This window comes from Colias philodice, chromosome 5 (genome assembly GCF_061535455.1).
Source record: "Colias philodice isolate Cphi_HAF_F1 chromosome 5, ilColPhil1 Martin Lab GWU primary, whole genome shotgun sequence".
Taxonomy (NCBI): Eukaryota; Metazoa; Arthropoda; class Insecta; order Lepidoptera; family Pieridae; genus Colias; species Colias philodice.
The window spans coordinates 2,410,812-2,424,058 of NC_143090.1; the positions used below are offsets into that span (position 1 = coordinate 2,410,812).

Genomic DNA, 13,247 nt, shown 5'->3' on the forward strand with positions numbered 1-13,247 from the left:
ATGTATCGACAAATATTAGTAAAAGAAGAAGACCAAAAACTTCAACAAATATGGTGGAGATCAAGCCCAGAACAGCCTATAAAAGCGTATCAATTAACAACTATCACTTACGGAACGAAAGCAGCACCTTTCTTAGCAATTATGACGTTGAATCAGCTAGCACAAGATGAGCAAAATAATTTCCCAAAAGCAGCAAAAAGCATTAAAGAAGAGTTTTATATGGATGACTACATTTCGGGAGCACACACAATTAGCGAAGGTCAGCAAAAAATAGCGGAGGTAAATCATGTACTTAGCGGAGCAGGGTTCTTATTGAGAAAATGGATTGCAAATGATAAGAGCCTCATTGAAAACATAATCAGCAAAGAACGAGACGAGCAATCAACATTTATGTTTAAAACGGAAAACACGCCGAAAACCTTAGGCCTACGATGGGACCCTATTAGTGACGTATTTGTATTCGACTATGATAGCGTATTATATGAAAACTCAGCAAAGTTAACGAAAAGAAAATTATTATCGGAAATGTCTAAGCTATTTGACCCATTAGGATGGTTGACGCCACTTACAACAAAAATTAAGATTTTATTCCAAAAAGTATGGTTACAAGCAGATCTTGAATGGCGTGATCCAGTCTCCCAAGATATAAAAAGCGAATGGATAAAAATAAAAAAGGAGCTAAATACGTTAAAATGTATTAAAATTCCCAGATGGTATAAATGTGATGAGAATAGCATAATTGAATTACATGGGTTCTGCGATGCCTCAATAAAAGCCTATGCATGCGTCATATATGCCAGAGTCGCAAAAAAAAAATAGCGCAATCTCAACTATAATAATAGCAGCAAAATCCAGATTAGTACCAAATAAAAAAGAAGTATCTTTACCTAGATTAGAATTATGTGCCATGGAGTTATTAGCAAAATTAATGAATAAAATAAAAAATAGCATCAGCAGCACGAAAGTTGAAATTTATGGATGGAGCGATTCAATGGTAGCTCTTGGTTGGATTAACGGCAACCCCGACCGTTGGAAGCCCTTTGTAGCAAATCGAGTAAAGAAAATCCACGAAACAATGCAACCTCAATCATGGCGCTATGTAAAAACGAAAGAAAATCCAGCTGACGCAGCGAGTCGAGGTCAAACAGCATTACAATTAAACGAAAACTTATTATGGTGGCAAGGTCCAGAATGGTTATTGAGTTCAGATTTTAAAAATAAGCAGCAGCACACTAATTATATGACAAATTTAGAAATAAGAAAACAAGTAAATATCATTCAAAAAACATACACATCAAGCATAATAGATAATTTATTAAACAAATATAGTTCATTAATAAAAATAGTACGAGTATTAGCATGGATATTACGAGCGATTACACCGTCATTAAAACAAAGGCCGACGTATCTCACATTACAAGACGTGAGAAAAGCTAAAACGGCAATTATTAAATATGTTCAATCGACTGAATTCTCAGCTGATATAGAGCAATTAAAAAAGGAAAATAAATTACGATCGAATAGTGCATTATTAAGCTTAAATCCATTTTTAGATGAAAACGGTATTTTAAGAGTTGGAGGTCGTTTAAAGAATGCAAACATCAGCGAAGATATGAAATATCCAATAATTATTCCATATAGCGGACGTTTAACGGAACTACTGATAAACGAAGCACACGAACTTTCTTTTCACGGTGGAGCAAAAATTACTATTTCAATTTTAAGGCAAAAATACTGGATAGTTAAGGGATATCGAGCAACAAAGAAGCAACTTCGTACCTGTATCACATGTAAAAAGCGAGAGCCTACAAAATTACATCAACTAATGGGAGATATGCCTAGTTATCGTGTTAATCCAGCTCCTCCATTTTATCATACAGGAGTCGATTTTACAGGATTCGTCAACGTCAAGATTAATAAAGGTCGAGGAGTTAAAACCACGAAAGGTTACATAGCGTTATTCATATGCATGGTTACGAAAGCGGTACATATAGAGATAGTTTCCGACCTCAGCAGCACAACTTTCATAGCGGCTCTGCGACGCATGGCAGCACGACGCGGAACCCCAAAGCATATATATTCAGATAATGGCACGAACTTTGTCGGAGCAAATAAAATTATACAACAAGAATATAATGAATTAATAAGCAATTTTAGCGATAGTTTTTACAAAGAAATCACCGAAATGGAGATAGAATGGCACTGGAACTGTCCATCGTGGCCTAGCGCAGGAGGAATTTGGGAAAGATCGATAAGAAACCTAAAACAGCATATAAAAAGAGTAGTGGGAGAGCAAGCATTAACCTTTGAAGAATACAGCACAATCCTTGCCCAGATAGAAGGATGCCTTAACTCAAAGCCTTTATGTTCAATTACGGAAGACGTAGAAGATCTAGATTTCTTAACACCTTCACATTTTTTAAATCAGCGAGCGGAGAATACTTTAATAGAAACAGCACATGATGCCAGGACTAGATGGTACTTAGTAAATAAAACTTTTAATGATATTTGGAAACGTTGGAAAAATGAATATCTCAGCCAGTTGACGGTTCGAAGCAAATGGTTAGAACCTCAAAGGAACCTCAAAATAGGGGATTTAGTGACTATTCACGATGATATTATGCCAGCCGGGAAGTGGCCAGTGGGCCGAGTAGTAGAAACCCATCCAGGGAGCGACGGGTTAGTAAGAGTCGTTACATTAAAAACAAAAAATGGAATCTTAAAGCGGCCAGTAGTAAAGTTATCATTATTACCACTCGAAGAAAAAAGCAATTATCAGCAAAATAATAATATATCCATTCCAAACAACAGCAGCGAATTGAAAAGCGAAAGAAAGGAAAGTCGAATCATTCAAAACAACAGCAGCGAATTGAAAAGCGAAAGAAAGAAAAGTCGAATCAGACAAAATATTCCTTCAAAACTTGTAAGCGTCGTATTATCATTAATATTTTTTATGAGCATTTTATCGTACTCTACAGCGGAATATAAGTTAAAACAGCTTGAAAGCAATCTATCCATATACTTTGACTCGATGGGCGAAATGCAACTAGCTAGGGACAAATGGAAGCTAATCGCATATTTTGACATGTCTCCATATTGGCAAGGGAACACAGCGGCAGATCTTTTATCGGATTACTTAGAAAAAACCTGCGCTAATATGAATGAATCGAATCACTGCCAGACTATCTTGTTACAAATACGTCACGATTACAATGAACTGCAATACTACAACCAGCTGTTACTGAATCAGCATTTCGACGCGCGGTCAAGAACCCGGCGCGGTCTTTTCAATGCGGTCGGCTCAGTGGCTAATTCATTATTCGGAGTACTTGATCAAAGCTTTGCTGAGAAATATGAACAGGAAATCGAGCTCATTAAAAATAACGCCAACCATATAACCCAACTTTGGAAGAACCAAACATCAGTCATAGAAGCCGAATTCAACATATTAAAGCGAACTGAAAAAACCATCGAAACGCAGTACAAAATCTTTAACAGACATTTAAATATCCTAAACAATAAAACAAATGTAATCCAATCAGAAATTGAGACCATTCAAGAAGTGACCTTATCAGCAATAGCGTGCAACAATTTGATTCAGAATTTACGGAGAATACAAGATACTCTATTGGACACCACCACTGAAATTTACCACGGCCAGATAAATGTACACTTATTGTCACCAAAGCAATTACGCGACGAGCTGCAAATTATATCAAGTCAGATTCCCAAGGACGTCACATTACCCATAGAGAACATTCATACCGACCTGTATAAAATCTATAAATTAATAAAGGTAAAAGCTAGAATTACCGAAAACTTCTTTATATTTGAAATACTCATACCATTAATTAGCCGGGACAATTTCCAACTATATAGATTGATACCCATACCCAAGCAAGTTAACAGCAACATGATAAGTATAAAACCAATAGCGGAATATATTTCTATAAACATAAAGAGAGATGCCTACATTACATTAACATTAGCGGAACTACAATCATGCCAAAACCAGAATGATATTTATTTTTGCCAATTGCACGGTCCTATAATAAGCTTTAGCAACCATGAACGTTTTTGCGAATTAAAAAATAATGAAAAACGCTGTCGAGAATACGGATACCTTAGGTATTTCAAAACACGACCTACACCAATACGCAGTGTCATATGGAACACTAACACTAGCAATATTAGCAAGCATCTTTTTCTTCGTGTGGTGGCGAAGGAGTCGAGCGACTCCACAGCAGAGCGTCCCAGCAGCCCAACAGCAGAGCGTCCCAGCAGCGCAACAGCAGAGCGTCCCAGCAGCGCAACAAACTATTCAGTCTCGGACAATACCCCAAGAGTGTGTCGATTCTAGTGTGTGTGTGCACCAAAAAAGTGTTACTAGTGTTCGTGCGTCTCCCTTACCCGAGCGGGGAGAGTGTAGTGAAGTATCATGCGAACAAAACAGGCTCAGACGATGGGCAAGTGCGCGATTTAAAAGGAGCGATAGGTCGACGTCTCCAATAAATCCGCGTGCCGCGGCAGCGGCCGGCGAGTGCCAGAACCGACTCGCTATTGTTTTACTTGGCCATTACAGAAAGGTTAAAGTGTCAAATTCGACTCAGTAGGTTAGGTTAGGTTTGAACTGTGACCCCCCATGCACGAGCCGAGCGAGCGAAGCGAGCGTGCCGCGGCAGCGGCCGGCGAGTGCCAGAACCGACTCGCTATTGTTTTACTTGCCCATTACAGAAAGGTTAAAGTGTTAAAATCTATTCAGAAGGTTAGGTTAGGTTCGTGCTGCGTCCCCCTGGAAAGATTACGTTTTGCTGGATATCGTTTATTTGAATTTCAAAAATCTGGACATTGTTTGCCTGTATATCAATTAACTGTATTTCAAAAATTTGTGTTTTAAAAATCTGGCTTTCGTGCATATGGATTACGGTCATCTGGATTTAGTGCATTTAGATTTCGTATGTCTGGAACTCATTCGTCTGGATTGTAAAACGTCGTACAAATAAAGAAATGGGCTAATGAAATTCGGAGTTGCGATTATATGGCAAACAAAACTTCGAAATTTTAAAATTCGGGGTTATGAAAAAATGTCCAAACGTTTTCTGGATTATGATATTCGGAATATTAAAATTCGAGATTAAGATAGGTAACCTTTCTATTAGCGTAAAGTTCAATAGAATAGATTATGAATGTATGAGATTGACGTTTGATTACGACGACGACGACGATTGATTACGTCAATCTCATACATTCATAATCTATTCTATTGAACTTTACGCTAATAGAAAGCCACTTGGGGCCAGTTTACACAAAATAATTTGACATATTGGTTTATAATGAGCATTCGTTCATTTGATGTAAATGCAACGTAAGACGAGTTTAACTTTAGAAAAGTGACTTATAATATTGTTTCTTTGCAACAGAATTCAGAAATATCAAGGAGACGCATTCATCTATTTAAAATGAACCTTTTAAAGCTTAAACAAAACATCACTTTAATCAGAAGGAAGTACCTACAGTCTCAATAGTAATCACTTAGAAATCTGGATTCTATTATCTTAGTTTTTAATAAATATTCTTTCTTTTCGCCATTAGTTTTATGAAATTTTGTTTTTGTTAAGGAAGTGCCTACTAACTTTTTGTAATTTAAATCCCCACTAAAATAATCAAAAATTGGACAACATGTCTATTTTACGAAGAAAAATGAAAAGAAAACAAGTTCGACTAAAAGATAATAATAATACTGCTAATTTGTTTTTTAGGTCATAAATACCTCGCCCATTACTGGGGAATTAAACCAAGGTTGCGGGCTTTTGGCCAAACAACTATGGTTACCTTATAATTAGTCAATTGACAAGAACTTCCTAACAATCCTACAGGTGTTTAATATCACAGCTTTTTGTAGAAGTATAAAAGTGAGTGGGTGTAAATTTAAGATTTTAAGACTAGCGTGGAGTGTTTTCGGTATGACGCCTGTGCTAGAAATTATAATTGGAATTGTCTTGACTGTATTTACCTGCCATTGAGATTTAAGTTCTATAGTAAGGTCTGTATATTTTGTCAGTTTGCTAGTATGAGTGGTGTTAAGATTGTGCGTGTTGGGGATTGCTACATCTATTAAATATACGGTTTTATTTTTCTTGTCGTGAAGTGTGATATCTGGTCGATTGTGGTGAATGGTTTTGTCAGTAAGTATTGTTCTATCCCAGTAAATTTTGAAATCTGCGGTGTCTAAAATTATTTGTGGTGTATATTTGTAGTAGGGTACTTTTTCCGTTATTAGTTGGTATTTGTAGGCGAGTGTTTGGTGAATGATGGCTGCTACCTGGTCGTGCCTGTGTTTATAATCAGTTTGAGTGATTGATGAACATGCGCCAGTTATATGTTGAATCGTTTCCGGTTGCTTGTGGCAGTGTCGACAGTGGTCACTTCTGGAGCTGCTATCGCGAATAATGTACTTCCTGTAATTTTTAGTGTCTATAATCTGATCCTGAATTGCTAACATAAAGCCTTCTGTTTCGGGAAACAGTTCACCCCTCTTTAACCAAGCGTTTGACGCTATCTTGTCCACTATTGGATTGGTCAAGTCCAGGCGGTGTCGGCCATGGAGAGATTTTTGGGTCCATAAGTCTATCTTTTGTTGTTTGGTGATTATGTTTATTTGTTTGTTGAAGTCGGAGAGTGTAAGTGGAGTGAATGTATCTACCTGACATATAACTTGGTGTAAACGTGATTGGTGTGAGCGATTATGAAAAAAGGCCCTAAGTAGTGTGATCTGTTTATTGTGGAGGTTTGTTATATCTATGATTCCTCTACCGCCCTCAATTTTAGGTAGGGTTAATCTTTGGATACAGGCTCTAGGGTGATGTTTTCTGTGTTTTGTCATTGTAGTATTTATTATTCTTTGTAGCGTAGCAAGTTCCGATTTTGTCCAGCGTATGATCCCAAACGAGTATGTTAAAACGGGGATAGCAAAAGTGTTGATGGCTTTAATAGTATTTTTAGCATTGAGGTGAGTGTGTAATATTTTATGTAGTCGTTGTCTGAAATTATCTTGAAGTAGTTTTTTAGTGTCCTTGTGGTGAATTTCTTGTGACTGGTAGTAGCCCAAATATTTGTACCCTTCAGCGGGGTCCACCGTTTCTATGGTATCATGATTCGCTAATTGGTACACATTATGTTCTATCACCCCTCTATTGATTGATTGGATTTTGCATTTATCGATTCCGAATTCCATGCCTACATCTTTTGAAAATATCTGCGTAATATCGGCAAGCGCATGAATTTCGTTTAGCGTGCCTGCAAAAAGTTTTATATCATCCATATACATGAGATGTGAAAGAGTTATGTTTTCTGTATTGTGTGTTATTTTAAATCCTATGTTATTTTTATTAAGCATGTGGGATAACGGGTTAAGGGCAAGGCAAAACCATAAGGGGCTTAAGGCATCTCCTTGGAAAATACCTCTTCTTATGGGGATGAAATCGGTTTCAGTAGTTTTATCAAAATTGCATATTTTTAATTTTGTATACCAGTTAAGCATAATGTTTTTTAGAAAATGAATAATTATCGGATTAATTTTGTAGTGTTTTAATATGTATAGTAGCCAAGAGTGTGGAATTGAATCAAAAGCCTTTTTATAATCTATATACATAGTGTAAATGCTACGTTTTTGTTTGAGTGCTAGCTTTGATACTACAGCGTCAGTAGTAAGTTGTTCTTTGCATCCCTGACTGTTTTTTCGGCATCCTTTTTGTTCCTCTGATAAAATGTTATGTTCTTGTATATGTCTATGTATTGTTTCACTTAAAGCTGATGTGATGATCTTATATATATTTTGTAAACAGGTGATCGGGCGATATTTTGATACTGCTAATATTATTATAAATGCGAAAGGTATGTTTGTTACGAAAAAAAATTCCATCCTTTTTTCGAATGAAGGCTGGATTTAAGTGAAATTGTACTTTAATAAAAGTTATATCAGAACTAGCGGTCCGCCCCGGCTTCGCCCGTGGTACATATGAAAAATAGATGTTGGCCGATTCTCAGACTTACCCGATATGCACAGAAAATTTCATGAGAATCGGTCCACCCGTTTCGGAGGAGTATGCAGACTAACATTGTGACACGAGAATTTTATATTATATAAGATAATATATCATCAAAATAACATATGAAATACTTTAAACTCGAATTCGATCTTGCCTGCAGATTCGTCCGCGGGTAAAACCGCGCGGCATAGTATGTATATTGAATATACATAGAAGTTTTTAATAAACCTACTCATATTTTACATAATTTCGCATACTATCCACAAGCATCGGTGGTTCAGTGGTAGAATGCTCGCCTGCCACGCGGGCGGCCCGGGTTCGATTCCCGGCCGATGCAAATTCCTTTTATTTTTTTAATTCATTTTTATTTTTATTCAAAATAAACATTGACCTATTATAATTTATTTGTATTATTAAGGGCCGATTTTTCAATGCTTGGATAAAACTTATTCGTCGAATAATGCATAAAACTATAATTTTAAAAACGTATTCAAATTGCCCGTATTTGACAGTTTACGTGACATTTTAAAATTATCGTGTAATACTTTATTGGACGGATAATTTTTATCCAAGCATTGAAAAATCGGCCCTTATAGAGATAATATATTATAATTCCTCGTATTATTTACCTAATCAATAATATTTACTTGTTTCCATCGTGAATTATTGTTATAATATTTTATCAACAGTTTACCTAAAATTTAAGCAATAAACATCCCTGGAAACAATTTTTGTGTCCAATTTTAAAACACTGCCATCTATGAACTTGTTTTAGTTTCGTCATGTTAGCGAATGAATAATCTTACTGGCAGTTCCTATAACACACACTAGATGTCACTGATACAAAAATGACAATTATCCTATACTGCTACTCCCCAAGAGATGTCGCTACTATATTATAAGTTATATATGGACAAATAATATATTTTGAAAGACATAAAATGAAAATAAAGATCGATTTCTTACCAAAATCTGAATTGTTTAAATGTATATCATGATATTATAGTAAAAATATGTAGCGTATAAAGTTCAACCTGAAAAACAACAACTTATTCCTCATACATTAACACGAAATTAATACTTACCTACTGAAATAATATAATATACAGTAGGTATGCTGTTTATAATTAAAGTAACAATAATATTGTACTTATTATATTGTAATTAATCTAATAAAAAAAATGTTGTGTGGTTTTATGAAACCACGGTGAAAGTGAAACTTAAGCACAAAATTATCGTATTTGTACGATAATTATTGTACGGTTCCGAACACTGCTTTATTAACTGAAAATGTGCAGGTGTCCTTTTTTTAAGTGGGGTAATCTTGCATCTAGATATCCACGACCCCCGGGGAAGGAGCTGTGGATTATGTCGGATTCTTACCGATTAAAAACTCACTGTGTTCCGTGGGGCCCAGCCGCAGTGATTGGTTGGAATTCTTCCGCGATAATGTGCAGTTGTCCTACTATATAATACCTATTTAAGTATACTGTATTACTTATTTATGTATAGCTTATCCAGATATTTATAAAATATTATTGTACACTAAGTTTTACACAGAAACTATTGACGGAAACTATCCATTGAAAAATTTAGAGTAGAAATCATGTGTATATGTGAGCAATAAAAGTGAGAATGATTTCATAGAACAAATAAAACAAATTCGTTTCCCGTTGTTTGTCTGTCCGGGCTATGTATGGTTAAATGTTTCAAACTGCGTTACGAATTATTAATATATCAAGAGTATGTAGTTCGGTGAAAATAATATGTGCTAGAAAATTGATTTCTTTAAAACTTTGCTAACTCCACCTAAAATTGTCTATGGTCACTCTCTAAAAGGCAAGTAGTTGACACAAAAAACATAAAATAGAAACGACGCACGTCAGTATTTATGGTAAAAATACTTCAGAAGTGTCAAAATAACTCTCTCGATGCCAAATAACTGTTGTTTTACAATGTTTATTGTTAATTTTTCTCCGCGTAAAGCGTCGAGATCGAGTTTTTCGCGTATTATGACTACGTAGTTAAATACACCACCGGTTAAGCAAAGTGAATGTGCATTAAGTGTTCTTTAATCGTTGTATATTGTTAAAACGTAGGAATGTCAAATTGTTAATCGCTGTTTTGTGTTTGTTTTTCTCTATAAAATGGGTTAATGTTGATAATATATAGTGTTAATTGTTTGGTTTATTGTTATAGTGCATTATAATCTATCGTGTTATCAATGTGTAAGTGAAAAAAGTGATAGTGTTATTATGTGTTGAGGTTAGTTTTTGTTCCCGCTTTTACCAAATTTTGGGGTTTTATACCCCGTACCAGTCGGCAGTTTGGTGAGTAATAGCAAGTAAGTTTTATGCTAAAGGAATTCCAAAAGTATCTCACACTTTAAAAGTCATTTGAAGTATTTATTTTACTTAAAAAGTTTTTGTTTTGATTCATTTTCAAGTATATAAAGGTAGGTGATACCTTCAATATAATTGGTCTATACGTTGTTTCTCATTTAAACATAGTGATTGCAAGCCATACCATGTTTATACAATTTTTCTGTCATGGTTTTATTTAGTAGTTTTGGTCAACTTGATAAAAGTATTGTAAGTTGAAATAAAAACAATTTTATATTGACTCGAGACTTATATCACTTTGTGAATCATTTCAAAAGGTAAGAAATTTGACAATTACACCTTATCTTAAACTATTCGATTAAAACGTTGATATTTGTAATGTTGTCGGCAAAGTATCATTATTTAGAATATGTTTAAGTATAATATTCCGGGTTATGTTTGATAAACTGCTTATGCGATAGTGTAAGTAAAAAAGAAGTGTTCTATAAATGGTATTCAGTATTATGACAGGACATTTACTAGGTCCGATCCCCGGTAAATGTTTAATATTATCGTTTATGGTCATATAATATTGTTAATATGGAACAACTGCAGTGATCTGAAGAAAATAGTAATGAAAATTGATTTTGTTGAATGAATGAATAAAGGATATAGTTTTATACCAAGTTCGATTCTTGGGTAAAATTGAAGGTATACAATGTAGAATAATATTTAAAAGTGTCAAATGAAAATTATTTTGGGTTCAATTCCCATCTTATGATTTAAATATGGTTTTATAATTAAGTGAAGTTTTTGTTTGCCAGGTTCGAATCCTGGAAGTTACTGCTTTATAAATAAAAGTAGGTAGTAGGTTCGATTCCTACACATAGTATGTTTTACTAAGTTTTATATTACTTTTTGCTGGGTTCAAGCCCCAGTTAAAGTTTTGATGTAATACTTTGTTACAGTGGCTTCTTTAGAAATAATAAAAGTAGGTAGTGGGTTCGATTCCTACAAAAAATGTATTAAGTTTTATATATAATTACTTTTGTGCTGGGTTCAAGCCCCAGTTAAAGTTTTGACGTAATCGCAGTTCATATATAACCATCACAGAAAAGTTTTGGGTTCAATTCCCAGTAACAGCTAACAAAGAAATATTGGCCATTGTCACACCGAAGGATTATTTTTACAGATTGTCAGTTTTGACAATCTTGTTGGGTTCAAATCCCAGCTCATTGATAATGTTTAAGAAAAAATTAATGCAACAGGTTCGATTCCTGTAATACCAAGGTATAAGTTTTTAAAGTTTTTCTAGGATTTATATGTTAGTCTTCATAGTTTGACCAGGTTCGAAGCCTGGTGAAATTTCATCTATTTCTAGCGAAGAGAGAATAAAGACGTTAAGCAGAAGAATATCTATTGTTATTAGTATAGGGTTCGATTCCCGAACTATAACTGATAAGAAACATGTTTTATTGAATGTATACTAGGTTCAATTCCTGGTAAATAAAAAAAATGTGTCTTAGTATAGTGGGTTCAAATCCTACTTTAAAATTTAAATGTTATGTACGAGATTAATTTGATTGGTAGCAGGTTCGATTCCTGATGAGCTTTCAAAGTGTATGTGTGTGTTGTGCGAGGCAAAGATATATTGATAAGAAAACTTAAATTGACAGGAATTAAGTTAGTTTTAGTTTAAGATATTTGTATAATTACTGAGTTCTACGAAATATGAAATTATTTTCCAAGTAATGGACATTTAAGAACATTTCACAAATATCAAATGGTATGAATCTTTATATGGTGTCAAAATAAAAGTTGAACGATAAGATGGTTATTTAAAAAGCTTTCATACATATAGACCAATTAATTATTTTGAAGATATCATTCACCGCTTTTGGAATTTCTTGTTTTTATATATAATTGTTTCAAAGAAACCATAGTGCCATTACTTTTTTCGCGTATTCGTAAAAAATAAAAAAATGTTAAACAAAAATATTTTAAGAAATTTTACAGGGAAAAAACAACTGGAGGGATATGAAAAATAAATTTTGTTTTTTATTTCTAAACCTTCAATTAACATTCATAATCAAATCCCTAGAATCTACAGAGATATTGTAAAAGAATGATGTTTCTTGTACTTGTGTTTTATTTAAACCCCAACTCCTGAAAAAAAAAACAAATAAAGAATTACGGGATTGTGTATCATTTATTTTCCCTTCCCTATTCCTTGCCGTCTATCATTAAAAAGGATGTTTTTTGTTTTTGAATGCAGACAAAAAGCATAATTTAATTTTTGTAAGTATGCAACATTAAAGACTAAAGTATGTCTTAACTTTAGTGTTACATACTTCTTTTAAAGGTAAAGGTATTCGGTACAAAAGGTAATAATATTCGGTTTTGCTCACAGTGCCTGCACAGTTCATAGCTGGTCGGACGGGGGCTGGGCTTCTCATCCTCAACGGTTTCACATTCTACATGAAAAATCACCAAGCGCACGGCAAGAAACAGTGGTACTGCTCATCCAGGGACGTCCACGGCTGCAGAGCTGACGTCATAACCTATAAAGGCTATGACGGCAGAGACTATATATCCATATTCAGAGGACGACACATACACTACCCCCCACGCCTCCGACAGTGCCACGATGGAAGGTTCATACGCGAAAAAGACTTCAGTCGAATACACAAATCGTTGTAACACAGATATTGTTATATATTATAATAATTTTATTTTATAGTAATCATGTGATGTAATAAATGTACTTATTGATGGTTATACAATGACAAGTCTTACAGATGTTTCTGATAGGGACCTGCTAGTTTAGATCGGTTAATATTGTGAATTTCATTTTTTTAGAATATATTATTCTCGTATA

At 34.5% G+C, this 13,247-nt stretch overlaps 1 protein-coding gene, 1 long non-coding RNA gene and 1 other non-coding gene across 3 annotated transcripts; all 3 read left to right on the forward strand.

The window, feature by feature from the left end:
• Positions 1-1,834: 1,834 nt before the first annotated feature.
• Positions 1,835-4,360, forward strand: LOC149488306 (uncharacterized). The gene has a single exon (XM_089695280.1). The coding sequence runs from the start codon at positions 1,835-1,837 to the stop codon at positions 4,358-4,360; it is 2,526 nt and encodes an 841-aa protein (XP_089551406.1).
• A 3,954-nt stretch (positions 4,361-8,314) lies between these two features.
• Positions 8,315-8,385, forward strand: TRNAG-GCC (transfer RNA glycine (anticodon GCC)). The gene has a single exon. It is a non-coding gene; the product is annotated as a tRNA-Gly (tRNA).
• Positions 8,386-9,813: 1,428 nt separating this feature from the next.
• Positions 9,814-13,247, forward strand: LOC149488308 (uncharacterized). The gene is made up of 2 exons (XR_016315642.1): positions 9,814-10,378; positions 12,780-13,247. It is a non-coding gene; the product is annotated as an uncharacterized LOC149488308 (long non-coding RNA).

Excerpts from the sequence above, each read along its gene's own strand:
- LOC149488306 (XM_089695280.1), top strand. The coding sequence starts at position 1,835 with ATGCCTAGTTATCGTGTTAATCCAGCTCCTCCATTTTATCATACAGGA.